The sequence below is a fragment of the Anser cygnoides genome, chromosome 3 (assembly GCF_040182565.1).
Source record: "Anser cygnoides isolate HZ-2024a breed goose chromosome 3, Taihu_goose_T2T_genome, whole genome shotgun sequence".
NCBI lineage: Eukaryota > Metazoa > Chordata > Aves > Anseriformes > Anatidae > Anser > Anser cygnoides.
In genome coordinates this window covers 8,305,925-8,324,972 of record NC_089875.1, presented here as the reverse complement: position 1 = coordinate 8,324,972, position 19,048 = coordinate 8,305,925, and the positions used below count along the sequence as shown (strand labels likewise).

General features: G+C 38.5%; 1 protein-coding gene and 1 long non-coding RNA gene across 10 annotated transcripts in view; one reads left to right on the top strand and one right to left on the bottom strand.

The window, feature by feature from the left end:
* The window catches only part of FANCL (FA complementation group L), a 31,441-nt gene extending 26,197 nt beyond the window's left edge, over nucleotides 1-5,244 (bottom strand). Inside the window, exons 1-4 of one of the 4 annotated variants that reach the window (XM_048060761.2) lie at nucleotides 5,043-5,244; nucleotides 2,561-2,619; nucleotides 1,897-1,957; nucleotides 751-807 (exon numbers count right to left, since the gene is read on the bottom strand). In XM_048060761.2, coding sequence (XP_047916718.2) covers nucleotides 751-807; nucleotides 1,897-1,957; nucleotides 2,561-2,619; nucleotides 5,043-5,135 — 270 coding nt within the window. In that variant the 5' untranslated portion in view covers nucleotides 5,136-5,244. The remainder of the gene's footprint in view (nucleotides 1-750; nucleotides 808-1,896; nucleotides 1,958-2,560; nucleotides 2,620-5,042) is intronic. The other 3 variants (XM_048060760.2, XM_048060763.2, XM_048060762.2) reach the window with 3 other exon arrangements.
* Nucleotides 5,245-5,268: 24 nt separating this feature from the next.
* The window catches only part of LOC106036626 (uncharacterized), a 505,620-nt gene continuing 491,840 nt past the window's right edge, over nucleotides 5,269-19,048 (top strand). For 4 of the 6 annotated variants that reach the window (XR_010830027.1, XR_010830029.1, XR_010830025.1 and 1 more), the window contains exons 1-4: nucleotides 5,272-5,415; nucleotides 8,991-9,126; nucleotides 16,480-16,527; nucleotides 18,125-18,193. This is a non-coding gene — a long non-coding RNA (uncharacterized lncRNA). Of the gene's footprint in view, nucleotides 5,416-8,990; nucleotides 9,127-16,479; nucleotides 16,528-18,124; nucleotides 18,194-19,048 lie in introns of all 6 variants that reach the window. The other 2 variants (XR_010830024.1, XR_010830028.1) reach the window with 2 other exon arrangements.

The window sequence follows — 19,048 nt, the reverse complement described above, 5'->3', positions numbered from 1 at the left end:
GTTTGCCTGCTTCAGCATAATCCAGTTTGGCAGGAATTGAACCAGTACTGAAAAAAGGTATTCCTATTGTAGAGCAGTAGTATAACACTAGGAGAGTATTTTTGTTGCTGTTTTGAATAAAACTTAGTGTTTTACTTCTAAGTTAAGTAGGTTGTAAGCAAGTATTCTTTGCAGAGAAGGCTTGTATAATAGTATGTTAGCAACAGACATGAAATGGTCAGTTTCATGCTGTTAACTGAAGACTTTGCTCCTCTTCTAAACCCACAGATTAGAAACTCTTAACAGAAAATACACAGAAATCTCTGTAATATTAAAGAAAAAGTTTTCTACATTTATTCATCAAGTTCTCACACTGGTGAAAACACATTGAGCAATCCACTGGTAGTGTGTAATCCCCTTGTATTATTATAAGCCCCCCCCCCCCCTTTTTCTTTTTTTTAAACATCTGGACAACATCAAGAATTCCTAGAAAATCATTATAAAGAGGCTAGCTCTATGCTGAACATATTGAGATCACTTGCTCGAATCTTATTTTTTCTGCAACAGTCCAATTTCCAAAGAGTACAGTCGCTTAAAATCTTAAAGGATATTTATACAAGCATTACGTGAACAGCATACATACATAATCCCCTATGAAAAAAAATATATATCCATCTATTAAATGGTAAACTGTAAAAAAACAAAAACAACACAGTAAAACCTAAAGCTATGAGAACAACCCTTCTCCCACATACATGTTCTGTCACTTACCAAAATAGTTTTCAGCTCCACCATAAAACTGACAAGATCTGGACAACTGTGCAGCCTCTGGACGAAACAGAAGAACAGAGCATCAGTGCATTTTCATCTCTTAACTTTTAATGGTAAATAATTTCCATCTAAAATTTCCATCTACTTTTCTGGTATCATCAAGCAACTAAACGAAAGAAAAAAAACACAAAAGGATACAGCAATTAAAGAACAAAACTCCCAAGCACAGGGAACTTCAGTGAAAATTTTCTGCCACCTTCATCAAATAATGTCACGTAACAAATTTATAAAGTTTGTGAAGACTTTACACTTCATGTATTTACAAAGACATTTATGAATACTTCAGTCTTCATCAGTGAGAACAGAGGCTTTTGCATCACTCAGAAGGGTTTTTGGTTAATTTTTCTTTAAGAACTCTCCAGACCCATTTGCTTTCAGATGCTGCACATGTTTAATGGATCCCTAACCATCTTCAAATGCAGCAGATATTTACACTTCACTTTCTTCAGCTCTCTACCTTTGGTTACTCTATAGTCACAACACTTGTTCTACAAAGGGATGCACAGTCCGTGAGATAGTTTCTCAACCAGCACATGTGGCAAAGATGCCTTCTTAAAAACAAAGTATTCTTCATGACTGGAGTGCTGTTGTATCCTTGCTCTAAAGATTCACGTGGACACAGAGATTTAACTTAGATTTCTTGACTGCCTGCAACACAGAATGAGCTGGATAAATCAGTAATTCACGTGATTTCTCCTCCATGTATTATGAATAGTTTATAAGGAATTCTATACATCTATATATGTAAAAAAGGAGAAAAAAATCTGTTTCTAATTGAGATGTTAAAGAAAATTCCAGTAAGATGTCATCTGCAATTTATTAAAAAAAAATTCTATCCTAATCTTCAAAAAAAAAAAAACAACCCAAAACAAAAAAACACTACTGAAAAAAAATATTAAATGTAAGTATTTTCTAAATACTATCTATCTCACTTCACATTAGCCTGCAAATACTCAGGCATTTCAAAATAGCAAATCTTGGCTATGCAGCAAAAGGAGAATTCTTTAACACTTAAAATAGGTTCATGAGTACTAGCTTTTTACAATCATTATACATTTAACAGAATTGGTTTTAAAGGTAGCATACCTGCTTTAAAATATGCCGATATCCGTGCAGTATCTTCTTTAGTTGCCAGCTACACTCTATCCTAGACAAACAGTACTTTGTATTCATTTTAAATTAACAGTACATGATTTTTAGAAAGGATCTGAAAGTCTGGCGTCCAACAACATAAGTTTTTCTTTAAAAACCATGAAGGAAGTAAACAATACTTTAAAATTTCTTTGAGCTCTCATATTCAAAGTTATTTAAAATTTTCAAATGTCAGTACCCATGGCCCATTAAAAAGTAAGCAGACATTTACCTATAAAAACCTTTATTCTTTGCTGAAAACAACAACATAATTCTTGCAAGCTAATATGACTTCATAAAATATACCAATATTTAAAAATGGTATCCTGAAAATGTCAAAGTTACCTATAACTAGGTTTTAACTACCTGACCTAGAATGTAATTAAGCTGTCTAATACCACAACTGTTCAGTTTACAGCAGGGTGGCCTAGGCAGAAGCACAGAACACAAAGATGCCTAAACACCTGCATGTCTACACACAAGCCCCTCCCAAGACCCCCAACATTACTCTGACAAACAATCCCACCACTAAGAACAGGGGTTTTAAAGTTCAGTAACAGTGTATTAAGTGGTTTCATATCTCCTTACACATTTTTTTTTCTCTGTAAAACTATCTTACCTTGCATTTTTCAGTTGAAAATCTATTGGTAGCAGTATCCGGATATGGAAGTCTCTACCCTTAAAAATAAGCATTTAGTTAATAGGAGGGCAAGCAAAGAAAAACAGTTAGAAACTTGAGGGAAGTATTCCCCATAGTATCAACTACGAAGCAAGAAAGTTTCTATTGTCTGACTTTCAGGAATATTATTCAGAATTTCTTCATTTAGAAAAAAAGCAGCATGAGTGACGGGTAGGAATAATCCTGTTTTTAATTCTGAAGTTGAAATACTCTTGACCTCTGTAACTCACAATACTCAGTCAGAACTCTTCAGCACATCTCATTTTATAAAGCAAAAATATTAAGCTTTAGAAGAAAAACACTATCCAAACATGGACAAAACCAAGAAATATACTTTAAGCCAAGTCATACTGAAGTATATGAAAGTCTGTCTTTGACTCAAGTAAAAGAGCAGACACGTACCACAGAAGTACTACACTAAAAAAGAACTCAGGCACTGATTCACAAAACGTTTTCTGCAAGGATTTAGAAACCATAAACTCAACTAAGTTATGTTTCGTTGCAACTACGTTAACTACATTAACACATTTTTCTTCTTGTGCAATCTTTCTTCTTGTGCAATCCTTATGATGCAGCTCCTAAACACCATCCACTCGTCTTTTCAGTAATTATCCTGATTTGTGATCCTCCCTCTACTTTCTTACAGTATGATCAAAATAGGATTGAAAGAAAGAAGGTTTGAGAGGGTTTAACACTTCCCTGAAATGAAGAAGGCGCTTATCTTAAAACTTTTATTTCAGGGTGTTTCATCTCAGTGTACCTTGAGTTACATCCACAGACTCTTGAGATTTCTCCAGCAGAAAGGTATGAACAAAAACAGGTTCCCTGTTATGATAAAATGACCAGTTCTCTAATGTTCTATCTCTGCTTCAGCAAGGCCTTCAATACTGTCTCCCCTAACATCCTCCTGAAGAAGGACGAGCTGAGCGGACAGTGAGGCGGACTGAAAGCTGGCACAAGTGCCCCCAGGCAGGACTGAGTCCAGCTGGAAGCCAGTGATCAGTGGTGTGCACCAGGGGTCAGTCCTGGGGCCAGCACCATTTAACCTTTGTTAGTGACCTGGAGGACAGGGCAGGGCACACTCAACAAGTCTGCAGAGGGCAGAAAGTTTGAGAGAGCAGTTGATACGTGATGTGGTCATACTACCATGCAGAGGGATGCGATAGGTTAGGGAAACGAGGTGACAGGAACCTCACAGACTAACAAAGGAAAGTGACAAGCCCTTTAGCAGGAGAGGATTTAAGCCCATGCACCAACACATGGGGGAGGCTGACCAGCTAGAGAGGTCCCAGCAGACACCAAGCCGACCCTGCACCAAAGGGCCTCCTGTGCTGTGTCAGGTCAAGGAGGGCAATGCCTCCCCTCTGCTCTGCAGTGAGGAGTGGCCCCTGGAGCACTGGGTCCTCAGCTGCACCCCCAGTACAAGAGGGACAGTGGCATATTGGAGCTAGTCCAGGGAAGAGCAGTGAAGTTGATTTAAGAGCCAGAAGTATCTCTCAAACAAGAAGCTGAGGGAGCTGGGACTGTTTAGCCCAGGGAAAAAAAAGGGATGAAACTTGCCAATAAGTACAAACACCTGATGAAGGAGGAGTAAAGAAAGCGAAGCCAGGCTCTTCTGAGTGACACACACTGAAAGGACGAGAGGCAGCATGTAGAAGTTGAAATACAGGAAGTCTCACTTAAATGCAATGAAAAAAAAATATTAACAGTGAGGGTAGTGCAATGCTGGAACAGGTTGCCTGAGAGACTGTGGAATCTCTACGCTTGGAGTTACTCAGAAAACAGATGTACATGTGCTCCAAAAAGCAAATGCAACCTGCTCCAGGTGACCCTGCTAGAGGACCTTCTGAGGTCTCTTCCAGCCTCATCCTTTCTGTGATTCTCATAGGCAAAACCAAAGTATCTGCTTCAGAGATGAATCCAGCTCACTGGCACATCAGTAGTTCCCAAACTCATTCAAAGCTAGTGCTAAACACCCTTAAACTAAGAACCTCAAACTTCGCTACCTTATGGTGTTAGCCCTGACCAAAACCCACACCTGTGAGCAGACGCTCATGCTCACATCTTGACCTCTGCGTTAAAGCCAGGACACATCCTAACACAAACCACGTTAAAACTGCAGCGGTGAGCAGCGCGCACGTAAACACACACACACACACACAAGATGCACTGGAAGAGTTAAATGAAAGACTTCCCTGAGTTCTGACTGCAGAGCTACGTTTTTGTGCATGCAAGTATGCCACTGCCCAGCTTCTGACTTTTATTTTCACAGTAAGAAAACGCACGTTTTCTTCCCCTCAAACCCCGGGCTAAAGCCCCCGCTCCGGCCTCGCCCCACGCCCGGCAGCTTTCCGCCCAGCACCGTGCCGCAGCGGGGCCGGCGCGGTCTCCTCACGGGGTAACGGCCGCCGAGCCGCGGTACCTGCGCGGTGACGAAGCCCTCGTAGGCCGTCCCGTCCCGCTTCTGAGGCAGCAGCAGCGGGCACTGGCGGAGCAGGGCCGCCGAGCCCGCCATATCGTGCCGTGTCGCGCCGTATCGTCCCGCGCCGCCCCTCGGCCGCCGTTCGAACGCGGCCGCCGCCGGCAGCGCCCCGCCCCCGGCACGGCGCAGGCGCCACACGGGAAGGGGGGGGGGGGGGTGAGGCGGCGCAAGCGCGGCCGTTTGGGCGGGAAGGGCCGTTGGGCGGGCGCGTGCCGGCCGTTGGGGGCCTGAGGGGAGCCCGGCGCTGAGAGGCCCCGGCGCTGAGGGCGGCTTCTTGGCGGAGCAGCTCGCGGTGCCGCCCGAGGCAGGCAAGGCAAGGCGAGGGATCAGTTTGAGATTTTTTATACTTATTTCGAGAGATCCTAAGGCCTTGCGGACAGCTAAAGCCGTGGAAAAGTGTGGAAGGCTCAGCAAGGTGTCGAGGAGGCGGTGTTAGCAGGAGCTCGGCCGCTCCAGGCCCAGGAAAGGAGAAGTGGCTGCAAGTTTTTTCTCCAGCAGCTCACAGAATCATAGAATCATAGAATATTCTGAGTTGGAAGGGACCCATAAGGATCATTTAGTCCAACTCCTGGCACCACACAGGTCTACCCAAAATGTTAGACCATGTGACTAAGTGCACAGTCCAAACGCTTCTTAAACTCTGACAGGTTTGGTGCAGCGACTACTTCCCTGGGGAGCCTGTTCCAGTGTGCGACCACCCTCTTCAGTGAAGAACCTCTTCCTGATGTCTAGCCTAATCCTCCCGTCTCAGCTTTACACCATTGCTGCAGGTCCTATCACTGGTGACCAAGGAGAATAGGTCGGTGCCTTCCCCTCCACTCCCCCTTGTGAGGAAGCTGTAGACTGCGATGAGGTCCCCCCTCAGCCTCCTCTTCTCCAGGCTGAACAGGCCGAGTGACCTCAGCCGCTCCTCATAATGTCTTCCCCTCTAGTCCCTTCACCGTCTTCGTCACCCTCCTCTGGACACTCTCCAACAGTTTTACACCCTTTTTGTACTGTGGTGCCCAGAACTGCACACAGTACTCCAGGTGAGGCTGCACCGGCGCAGAGTAGAGCGGGACAATCACTTCCCTCAACCAACTAGCGATGCCGTGCTTGATGCACCCCAGGATCTGGTTGGCCCTCCTGGCTGCCAGGGCACACTGCTGGCTCATATTCAACTTGCTGTCAACCACAACCCCCAGATCCCTCTCTGTGGGGCTGCTCTCCAGCATCTCGTCGCCCAGTCTGTACGTCAGCTGGCAGCGGCTCTCTTCCTGCAGGGCTGGGAGAGAAGTGAAAGAAGTGTTTGTACCCCTAGGTCTTGGGCACTTACCTTGGGAGAGCTGTACGTGGGGGTTGCTTGGAAATAAATCTGTAAAAAGGGGTCATGCTTTGAACTCCCTTAATTCTTACAGCATTGTAGTGGCTATTAGAAGTCCTGCTGCTACGTGAGGGCAAGGAGTGAAGATGAGACCTTGCTTGTTCATTTGAGATAGATGTTAAAAATCAGTTGTGTTCCTTCTGTATGCTGGCAAACTGCCAGTCCTTTATGTAAATTCTCCCAACGATTTGCCCGAGCATCAGGTGTACTGCGCACAAACAGAGGTGGAAGCAGGATCCTAAGATTCGCCATTTAAATTCTTTGTAGTAAATGTTTTAAGAATATGTGCTAATGAAAGTTTATAACGTATGCTGGTTAACACGATTTTACATTTTGCAACTGTCACCGATTAGTTCCAGACTTTCAGCAAATTACCAGTTACTGAGAAAGACGTGTTCTAGCAGTTCAGTTCTTTGTAAGAACAAAGGGTTGCTCTGGTGGTCATTTTTTCTTCTCTTTCAGAGAACTCTGGACAATGTAAGATTCAGTTAGCAAGTCAAAAAAAAAAGTTTTGAGTATATGCACAAACAGGTTTTAAATACTGTAACATTAATCTGTATGCCCATAGTTTGCTCCCTAAAGCTGTTCATATCCATTTTTCTACCCAGCGTGGCTCACCTTGAGCATTTAAGTTAATGCTTCATAGTTAATAAATAATACAAAGGATGCAATTAACTTCATTTTGATCAAAATATTTCTTGAGCTGTTTTATCTCAGTATCTATTACACTAGAAGTTACCGTATTTAGTTGGAAATATGTCTATGCTTTACCAAGTACAAAGATTTCTTAATTACACCAAATGCAAAACTGAAGACAATTCTTTTTGTCCTTTTGGCCATGTTTATCTTAGTGTCTAACATTAAAACAAATGTCAAGCTGCTCTAGCCAAGTGCAATTACAGATTAATATGTCTAAATAAAACAAAATATAATATCAGAACCTAAAGTTATATTAGTACAGGGATATAGAGAGCAATTACAATCATTAACTTCCTCTGAGTATACGTTACACTTTTCTTATAAAAAGCAGTTTAGCCTACAAGAAGCATCATGTTTCTTTGATCTGGCACACAGACCTTAGCATTTTAAAAACAGGAAAGTAACAAGATAACAGCAAGAAAGATGCATGACAGATACCCTTCTTACAGCAAAGGAGTCCTGGTTTGATCTTTCAGCCACAGGTCACCTTTGCTAATCATTGTTTCCCTGAAGAATCATAAAAGATGTTATTAATTTTTTGTCCATTCAAATACAGTATTCAGCCAATTAATATTATTAGGAATAATAATTAAAAAAAAGGACTTAAGTGGCAAAATACACAGTATGAAGACCAAACACTTGAAAGCAATAATCTCTGAATATTTGATAAGCTAGGTTTTGTTAGTAAAATTATCCCACAAACAGAGACAGCAAGTATGTTCACAAAAGACAATTCATGCAAAACCACTTAGTAACCTAAGAAAATGACATGATTTCCATGAATTATTTTTAAGCTTAATTTTGTTTTATTTAATGGTATTATGAAAGGCAAGAAAATAACAGTGCATTACTCTCCACGTTAGTATCTCCAACATAAACCAATCAATTTTACATGATGCAAAATTGCTAATACTGTTATTGCTGTCCTTCATCATAACTCAGTGTCATTTTATTCGTCTTGCCCCTAAGATATGACCTCTTCTGTGTATATCCCCACCTTTTTCCACAAGTCCCCTGAGTGACAGAATCTCATCCTAATCCCATTTCCATTTAGATGTTATAGAAAAGCATCTGTAGACCTCAGAGGGAGTAAGTAATCATAATGGAAAGATAATAATATGTTTATGAAATCTGGATTTTATAATAGCAAATTGAAAAATTACGATAGTATTTCAAGCCACTGAAGGTCAATGTTACTAAGAGTGTAAAACTGTCAATCAAGTGTTTTCAAACTTTCACAGTTCAGGCTGTATTTTAATACATAACTGTTTCAGAGAGCACCTCTCTTCTGAGGCAATTCCTCTGCTACCTGGTGATCACATAAATCTGGTGGCAACAGTTGTAATGATGCCTTTTTTCACTGCAATCAGAACAACTCGATAGTCTAAAAGCTATGCCAGAAGCGTAAGTATCTGTATCTGATCAGAACCCACTGACGAACGGTGAAACTTAACCAAGGTCCTGGACAAAAAACTAGTATTTAAACTCTGTCCTCAGCGGATTAAGGGGTTTTCCTCTCTTAAGCTTCAGTTTTTCACTGCTTGAAAGCACAACACAGACACAGTAGCAGCCATTGGGACTAGATTGAACTTTCTGTGACTAAACCGTCAGGCTGTGTTTGTGATTTGAAAGAGGTTTTCTTGTACATCTCCAGCTGAATGGCTGGCTCATTGTTGTAAAAGATACTTCTGTTCTTCCGTTCGCCCTGTTCCTGGCCGTGCAGCCCCTTCTCACCTACACCCATTCCAGTTCCTGATTTCCTTGTAAACTGGATTTGTTTGTTTGCTGATTAAAAACTGATCGCTTTTTTCATGAATTTGTTTTAGGCTGGCCTGGCTTGCTGAAGCTGCGATGTAAGCACTAGAGCTAACATGAAGAAAACATCAGGAGGACACATCCACAACCTGCACTACTCTCTTTGGAAATAGCGAGGTCTTAGATCAGCCACTAAGAAGAGCACAGGTGAGAACCACCAGGCTTCCCATAATAGCACAGTCCTAATCCACTGCCTGTTATTGGCAGTTTGCATGTATCCCCCTTGCTTTGTTTTATGCACAAAATTTTTGCTACAAAATATTTGTAGTGATTAGTGTAGAGTTGTCTTACATTATACTTTATTTCTGGGTATTTAAAATCATTTTACATGGTTAAGTAAGCAGTGGATATTTTAAAATGTCTTAGGTCTAGAGGGCTATCAAAGCTCACATTCATCTTCGTACATATATACAAAATCTTGGCACTCTGTTTGGCAGATGACCCAGTGAAATGACTGATGTATAAACATTAATGCATTCACATAAATTAACTTCTGTGCATAAAGTACAGACACTTTAAGCCCAATTACATCGTCTCGAATTGTACAAATACTCCCTTTGCAGGCAGTGGCAACACCAGAAGATGAAGCCAATCCATATGTTGTATTGATTCTAAAGACACAAGAGTAATCCCTTTCCAACCTTGCAGAGCACAAACTCTTGGAGATCTTCCAAGCAGCCAGATGAAAGTTGCCTTTCAGAACCAGGGAATGTATGTTGTTAGAGATTCCAAAAGATTCTGGGCCAAAATCTGGCCTTGCTTTTGTAGGTGTCAACTGAGAATATTTCAGTGGAGGTGTGTATATATGTACATCAATGTAAATACAAAACCGATCATTATGTTGCAAGACAGAGTCTAATATTGATGTCCTAAGAAAATCAAATTGTAGATGAAAACATTGTGTTGTACCAACTAGAAGTTTATAACCCCCAAAATATTTGACAGACACTTCATGATAGCTTTGATCCAGGTCAGAATCCTCAGATTTCTGTGTAGCTGAATCAAAGCAGCACTGAGGTTGAAGTGTTAGTAAATGACATTGTATTCCTATTGTGTTAAGATGCATTGTTGACTGGCTATGTCCCAACCCTAGTGTCCATTGTGATCAGTGTTTTCTAGCACAATAAGATAAAAATGCTCATATTATCCAAAATGAGCATGGTCGTGAAGACAGAGACATATTGCTGATCATCGTTTGTCCTATATTTTCAAGGCTTCTTCACAATGAATTTAGAAAGCTTACATAATGAAAGTAAATTTTGAAGTGCAACTAAGTGTTTTTATAGATTTCAAGGTGAAATAAGAATGCAAAACAAAGGCTGTAAATTTATATGCGTTTTTAAAGTCATTCTGTATTCCCCTTTTTTGGTAAGTGCAAAGTATACCAAACACTAATTTTAAGAACACTAAGGTCAGAAAGGTTGCCTAGTACATTACAAATGTACTTAATTACTTTTAATTTTTGAACCATTTGAAAGAGTTGCCTGAAAACTCACAGAAAATCCAGCCATTTTTCATGGATAGCAGTCTATAAATCAGGGCAAATCCATTCTGTGTCTTAGAAAGGAAGTTGAATACTTACTATTCTGTCTAAATTTAGAGTTGAATGTGGTCAGGGCCTTAGAAATTCATTGTGTCTGCATATGTACCTCAGGAAGAAAGGTAGTGTTTGTCTAGATTGTTTTTCAAGCCAGTATATGCGACTCCAGTGCTTTTATGGAAAGCAAAAAGTTTACATTATCCACTTTATTACATTCAACTTTATAATAGTTTTAAGTAAATGCATAAGGAGAGCAGACTATAAAAGTAGAGAGAACACTGTGCAGAAATTAGAAAGAAAAAAGAAAAATACATAATGTATGATGTAAAAAGCAACAGATAAAGAAAATTAAAAGGATTTTACTAGAGAAAAACAATTTCATTTTATTGTAAAGCTCTAAATGAATAAAATAAAGTCTTTGAATGTGAAGATGATTAAAAAGACAAAATCATTAGCTAAAGATATTTACAAGTTTAGACTTTCATTTTGATTGTAATTTTAATTAGCTGGACACTGGGGGGGGATGAAAATGAAAGCCTACATCATCTACTTACTCTTTAAATTGCATTCCACCTTAATTTTCTGCTCTTCAGTTCTTAATTTTCCTCTATTTTTGTTCTAAGTAATCCGGTTATCAGAATAAAGTGATTTTCTCTCAGCCAGGTTTAACATTCAGTGTTTGAGTCTGTGAACCAAAAGTTCACCCCACTGCTTCAATTTTTATTCTTTCAATAGCAGAAACTCTCCAGGAAACTTTTCCAGTCTTTTGTCTGTACAGCAGGGTTCTTTATGTACACATGACAGTTATGTAGCTAATAACAAAGGATTCTATTTTAAAAATAATTACATTCCATTTACACAGTTTCCCACGGAATTTACTCATAAAATGCAGGATGCACCAAAAGATTAAATGCCATTTTCCTGTTCATTAAAGCCATTTTTCTAAATGTAGCTGAGTTGTTTGCTTTTTTGTCTTGGAAGAACCACATACCCAAGAAGTGGTTAGAGTCAGTTTATTCTTAAACAAAAGAGCTAATTACATTTAGGGTGTGTCTGCAGCATACATTTAACTTGCAGATTTGCATCCTAATCTCAGTCAATGGCCAGATACTGCTTTCTGAAACAGCACTGCTGGATGCTGAGGTCATTGTTGACCTCTGACTGTCCTTTCTATGCCAAAAAGGGCTTCCTCAAGTGGTTTGTCTAGGTGAAGAAACACAGTGGATCCTGCTTCTGGCAGAGCCATCCAAATTGATTTAAATACTTGATTAAAGTGATTGAAGAAGATTATGATGCCTTTTCCAAAAAAACTCTGGAAACAGAAATCCAGCTGAGATAGGTGCTGCAGGTATGTGAGCAACAGTCTAGTTAGCGTGTGAATGTCTGTCTATGTGAAGGATTCCTCACTGTTTTTGCCTTCCCCTGAACACTTCATGTTGTCCAGTAATATGGGATTCTTCTGCAAGTTGACTTGTAGGATGACTTGTGTTGCCCCACAAGGAAGAGCTGTGGAAAGGGCATAAAGGGCCTATTAACACGTTAGGGTATTAATCTGCACTGAAAATAGGTTTTATAGAAGAGGGAGCAAACCTGTATTTCAGCCCATGACCTAGCCAGATTAGCTGATCTGAGCTAGAAGTATCTACACTGCAGCTGATGTTTTCTTTTAAAGGTCAGCAGAGGAGTTAATACTTTTCTTCAGTAAGTACTTGCTCCTTTCCAAATAATGTCTCTTAGGAACAATTCAGTCCCGAGAGTTGTTATATACTGTTATTATAGGACTTGATTAGTTTTAGCTGGCTAAAAATCAGCAAGCATAGTTTGATCTTGACAAGATCATTTCATCTCATTGTTTAAAAGCAGTTCACTCACAGGCCCCCATTTCAGGGAGGAACACAGATAGTCACTCAGGCCCTTTCTGGAAGATGGTTTACACTGAATATATAAAAATCTTCAGTGTAACCTACAAATAAGCTCTCTTTTTAGAGTCATTTTAGTTCAGATCAACAATGTGCTTTTGAACCAAATCTCTGATCGTCCCTATATTCTGTACTTTGATTCACATCACAGTGTAGTATTGACGCACATGAACTAAGTACCCTTTGGATTAAACTCAAGTAGACAATGCGGTGGTGCACCCCAGATGCAAATGAGCATTCAGTCAATTGAATATGACTACCACTAGTCTAAAGTTAAAAGAAAAAAAAGAAAAAAAAAGGAAAAGTGGCATGGACATCACATCTTCATTACCACCTATTTTGCTTTGTTACCACTCCTCCTGGTTTGCGAATGCTGCTAATGTGGGCGTAAGTTTAAGTATCATCTACCTCAACTTCAGCACCTCCCTATTTCTAGTGGTACTCATCTCCATTTTATAGAATTAGATGTTCATCACGTAGTCACCCTCTCCCAGCTATCTCTAATAAGTTCAGACCTCTGCCGAAATACAGTTGTCTGTTCCCTGGGCAGAACAGTCAATTGCAAGTGTTACATTTAAAACCAAAGGTCCAATTACAGGACCGATTTATGATCTCAGTTGAGCCAATATAAATCTGATATAGTTCATTGACTTTAACCTGACTGCAGTAGCTTTATTCCCGGTTTGCTCATGTGTAATAAAATTGAGTTCAGACAATGGCTTTGATCATTACTTTTTAAAGAATTAACTAGTAACCTAAGTTGCAATACAGAGTCCTTCCACCTTTGAAGCAAGACTTCATAATTATCACTTCTGGGTCAAAAGCATATATTCAGTCCAATGGTGCTTCAAGGAAATGAAGTGTCTAAGGATTTTGCATAAAGAGTTGTGAGGTGGGCACGTGGAGATACTAACAAAGCTGTCTAGAAATGAGGACTGGTCATCTGGTAGGGTACGCACACACACACACACTACACAGAAATACAAAAAGCAAAAAAAAGCAAAAAAAAAGCTCTACCCAAAATAATAGATAAGGTTAATTTAGTTTACACAGGTGTGCTGTGTAAGTATTATGAATTTTTGAGGCTTTCATTTGGCCAGGTTTGGTGGAATTCTCCAAAGGAGAGGTTCACTATGCAGAATCTGCAAAGGCTATGTTTCTGCAGACTGAGTATTTTCAACAGCCAAATAGAGAACAGGCATTTTAGAGTGTCAGTGCTTCCATCCTATTCGGGGGGGGGGGGGGGGGGGGGGGGCACATGTGGTAACTTAGCATTGTCAAGCTAATATCTGTATAGCAGGAACACAACCCTTCAAGAGTTATTTAAAACACTTAACAATAGGCTTTTGCTCTGTATTACTCAGCAGAAGAGCCTGTCTGTCTTTTGTGACTAATGCAATTTAGCAAGGCAAATCTCTGTAGACAAAATTTAGATTTTTTCCCCTAGTTCATTCCCTTATTCCTGTAGGAGCATGGAAAATTTCTGGGTGTAACATTAGATATGTAATAGAAACTTCAATACAGTTTAAAAGAACAAAATGCAAACAACAAAAGAAATCCTACAGATTGGAAGAAAATCCCATCGCATTTTTGTGCATTTTTCAGAATGTGGTTTAAAAACCCAGGTAGGCACATATGGCTCCATAGCATGCAATGCTATTGAATAAGCAAGCACCAGTACTATATAGTCACTTTTTAAACGGAACTTAAAATATTTTTTCAAGTTTTAGGGAAAGAGTTCCCTAAAAGATGCTAGATATTTAGCATTTATATCATCCTTCCTCTCCTGCTATTGTTATTTTTTTCAAGTTCTTTATCTTCTATCTTTCTGGAATTTCATTAACAATAGTACACATTTTAACTTTTTTTTTAAAAAGAACTTTTTGTAGTTCAGGTATCTTAGATGTTGGCAATAATTCAACATCAGTACTATTTTTAGTTTTTCCACCGTATTCTTGGCATTTTCTCAGAGTCCAGGGAGTAGTTTGTATTTCAGTGTTTCCCAGTGCTTTAAAAACTAGCAGAAATCTGTCAAAGGAAAGATACAGCAGCGGAGCTCTCTTTTGAGCTCTCACAACCAGCCTAGTCCCCTGCTTCCTCTGATAACTATTTGTGAGCTGCCAGAAAAGAAAGGAACATACTCTCATGGATAACTTGCTTATGTTAAACAGTCCAGTTGAAGTATGATTAGCCATTCCCCATTTTCAAAAAAGAAGAGTCACTTGAGAAGATATTTAAGTAAACATATAGTTTGGGAATTTATTTCGGAGTTCTCCAGGTCGAGCTTCCTCAGGGGAGCTCTGATCTAGAATTCTTTAAGATTTATGGAGATCCCACTTTACTGTATTGAGCTTTATTTTTATCAAATTAACAGAAAATGCAAATGAAGAAACACTCTACTCAGTCACCTGCTGCAAAATAGCTACAGATAACTGATTTTCAGAGTCAGTGACTAACTTACATAGGAACAAATGACTAACTTCAGACAGGAAATGCTAGATCTAATAAAGCATGTGGGGACTTAAGGCATGATTAAAACAGAATTCAGACATCTAAATGTAAACTGACATAGCCTATATTAAGTATATAACAAATAAACATGCATCAACTAAAGGTGAAACTCATAACATTGAACAAAGTTTTCTTACCTAAAAATCAGACTCTTCTACAATGCAATCTCACACAGTACTATCAACTTCTGAACGTATGGTAGCCCTGGGTTTATCTTTGCATCTTTGAATGCTTTGAATTAGTCTCAGGTGCAGGAATTACAGAAAGAAAACATGCAGAGACACAACTTTTTGAAGAAACAACAAAACTAAAACAGGTTTAGAGAATTATCCATCAAATTACATTTTTAAGAGTGGCTATTAAAATGTTGATGAAAAACTATAAGATGATGAGTCAGGGACACTAAACAACTGAATGCATGGGTTCTACAGGATATTACACTAAGTACTAAAAATTTCACTTTATAACCCAGTGTGATTAAATAGCATACTGCTGAAAATGCAGATGTTATACTACTATACTTAAAAAAAAAAGCCTTTTAAAGTTGTTTCTAATTAAGTCATGAAAGATCACAAAGAAAAGGGAGAGAGGCTTTGCTAAGAGTGTAGCCATATGGAAGGACTAGGTTTTGAGGCTGATCTTTGAAGTTTCATTCTTCAAACTACGTGGCCTTGAAGCCACTGAGAGCTCAAAAGACCTGATGGTGAAACTGGGAAATGTTGCAGTTCTGTTGTACTACTCATTAATGAGTGTGAGCTGCTTATAAGGGAGCATTATTATTAAGGAAAATCTGTTTTTAGAATGACCTTGGACTCATATTTCCAAGGTAGCTAAAGAGAAAGTAACATTCACAGAACTAAAGATTCTTGCCAGATGTGTAACATTCAAATCTCAGTTAAGCACGTTTTAAAATGGTAGTGATGGTGATTGATAGAAAAAGTCAAATATTCCACCTACTTTTCAAAACAGAGCCTTTAATATAAAATAAAGCATGAGGAAGGACAGCAGGGTTTATGAAAGCAATCATTTGTATATGGGATTTTTTTTTTAATAATCCTGACTTCTTAGGCATTAGGCAAGAAACTCTGAACTAAAGAAAAGTGTGAGCTTTCTGTTTATGTTTTATATGCGTTAGAAGCTCATGTCAATAAGTATTAAAATACTCCATAACACATTTGAGATTGCACATCTTGCTTAATACCAAAAAAAATCAGTAAGGATACCTCTGTAATAGTGTCTTCTGTATTCCAAAGGCTTTTCTTCTGCCATTCAACTCACTGTCATGATTTTTTGTCTGAAGAAAGCTCTTAACCATAGCAAATTATGGATGAATATCTTCAGGTATGGGAACAAGCCCATCAGTCTTTATCAGGTCTCCTTTTTTCTGGGGTATTCCATCCATACATGTAAATCCATTTTTAGAGGGTCAGGTCTGGGTCTTTTTCACTATTTTCTTCTACATTACTAAATTCTTCTAGGCTGACCAAGAAGTGTGTTTCTGTTCAGTCTAATGTTCTGTGTCCCTTACAGAAATCAAACATCCTGATTTGGGAGTTGATCATCTTCACTTCTCAGCAGGTCAGTAGTTATTACCTGATTCCACTCTGTCCACATCCTCCAATATATGAGTCAAGACATTCATAAAAATCAGGCGCTGGTGGAATTGTGAAACATACGCATTCTTACGCACCTCTTCTGAAAAAAGAGTTGAAGGAACAAATTCTTTATAGTGTTGGTCTTGCAGGCTCCTTAGCTGATATCCCAAACTAAATGCTCTCTTGCATTTTTGAGTTCTAGATGCGATCTCTTCACCTCATCTTCTAGGGAGCTATTTTAGGTAGATTGCATTATTCATGTCTTTCTTATCTCTGAAGTTTTTGTATTTTTTGTTTGTTTGTTTGTTTGTTTTAGTACAATGACTGTAATATTAACCCAGTTAGCAGTGTGTGAATTGACACAAAATGATCCAGCCTTCTGGTGGAGTTCAACTTATATTCTGTCTCTGAACGTTACATGGGTTTTATGTGGAACATCTACTCCAGAAAGCACATTGGCTCCTATAGCGGTGTGATACATTATAGATTTCATGCAGCCCAATCCATTAAAAGCTTCATCAGTTTCATTAACTGTAGTTTGTACATCCATTGCGGAAGACAAATTTGTTTGATCATATGCATTTGTAGTTAGCTGTTATATCTAAGAATGTTTCCCCTTCCACTCTTTTTAACTCTAGCCAGTGGCATCCCCTCTGTAGAGAGAACAGTTTGGCTTCATCTCCTGAACATTTTATTTTCTCACTTTATTTGAGCATTGTGTGGCTGTTGGTTTTTCTTCATATTTTTACCATTATTACATTTCACATACCTCTCCAAACATGTAGCCTTTATTTCTAGCATTGCAAACTAGTATTTCAAGGGTCTGGTTTGAATATTTATATAGAAACAGAATAATTAACTCTGTTTCTTCATAGCCATCTAAACTTGGCTCTCTGAGTGTATCCCCAGGCATGTCATTTGCTTTTGTAAACTTCAAATTTTTTTGCTGGACAAAGAACAATTTGTAAAATCATAACGATATGTAGTAAGATGTTCATTCTCCAAACAAGTACATGGAAACCGAAATTAATCAGATCTTTTTTATTTTCACAAGATTTTTTAATATTTAGATAGTCTATATTTATTTAAAATGTTGTTATGTTTCTTCTAGAGTTGCCATTTTTCATTAAATGAAAAATATCCACGACCATTCTCCGGTGCCTCTAGATTTTTTATAAAGAGCAAATAATTTTATAGGGAAATAAAAGACCTGAAAAAGATAGAATCTTCCTCACAATATATTTTAGCTGCAATTAAAAAGCAAAAATGAATAAAATTGTTTTGGTCCACTCTTCTGAAAGTTCCGTGTGTGGGCTGTCATCTAGAATATTCTGCATTTTCATGTTCATATGCAAAACACTGTTTAGTGATCTTTTCATGATGCTGATTTTAAAAAGAAATACTTCTGTACCAAGATCTTTCTAGGGTAGATCAATATTTCTTTGATTTTTTTTTTAATTATTCAGCATTTTCCAGCTATTTCTGGTTGCATGGAAATATACAACAGGTTTTGGAACATTCTGGCCCTATGACTTGCAACAGTGTAGATGATTTTTCTCTCTTCTGATGTTTTTCTACAGTACTTCTTCCAGGAGAATGCTTCAACTGCTTCTGGGGTTGCAGAGTTCCTTCCAGGATGAAGAACAGTAGTAAGTTCATTTGGTCTACTTTTCCAAGATTCCATTTATTTCTGACACTACATAATTAGAACAAGTGGTGATTAAAAACTCTCCCCAAAACTAATCTCCTGCTTTGATTCAGAAACTTGGATCAAGGTCATGACAAGCTATACTCCTCTCACATCTCATACTGACTCTAATGGATCCTGGACAAAATTCTAGAGTTGATAAACCTTAAAAAGGCCTGTCTTCCAGGACAGTGTAAGTTTTCCCCTTTTAAAAGACAAAACAAAACAGAAATTCCAATCATTTAAACAGAAATTCATTGCAAAAATTAGCTATGTTCAAGATAGGCATCCTAAAACATTTGATATTTTAAATCTATGGTAAATGCCAAGAGCATTTTTACTGTCCTCTGTACATTACCTCCTTTGGACCATTTGCCTTTCAAAGGACTAGTAAACCTTAATTTTCTTTAGCAGCTTTGAATGGATTTTTATTGTTTCTTACCACAGCCTTTCAACTCTAGTAATTTGAAAACTAAATATGAACTGCAAAACTCAATCAATTCTGTAGTATTCTTTTAATATCAATTTTTATATAATTAGCCCCCAAAATGTGTTCAATTACTGACAATTATTCTTATGCACTTTGAGGGACAACACTAATTTCACACTTAGCAGCATTTTAAAAGGAAGGTGATTCAAACACTATAGAAAAAAGTTCCTCTCTCAAGAGCTGCATAGCATTATTGCAGTCTTTATGAGAAAAATATGATTCCATTGTAGTACAATACCAGAATTCAGATTTTACAAAAACACGCAAGTATATGCCGATTACGTTTGTCAGGTGATTCATGTTAATACTCTTACAATGCTAACTAGG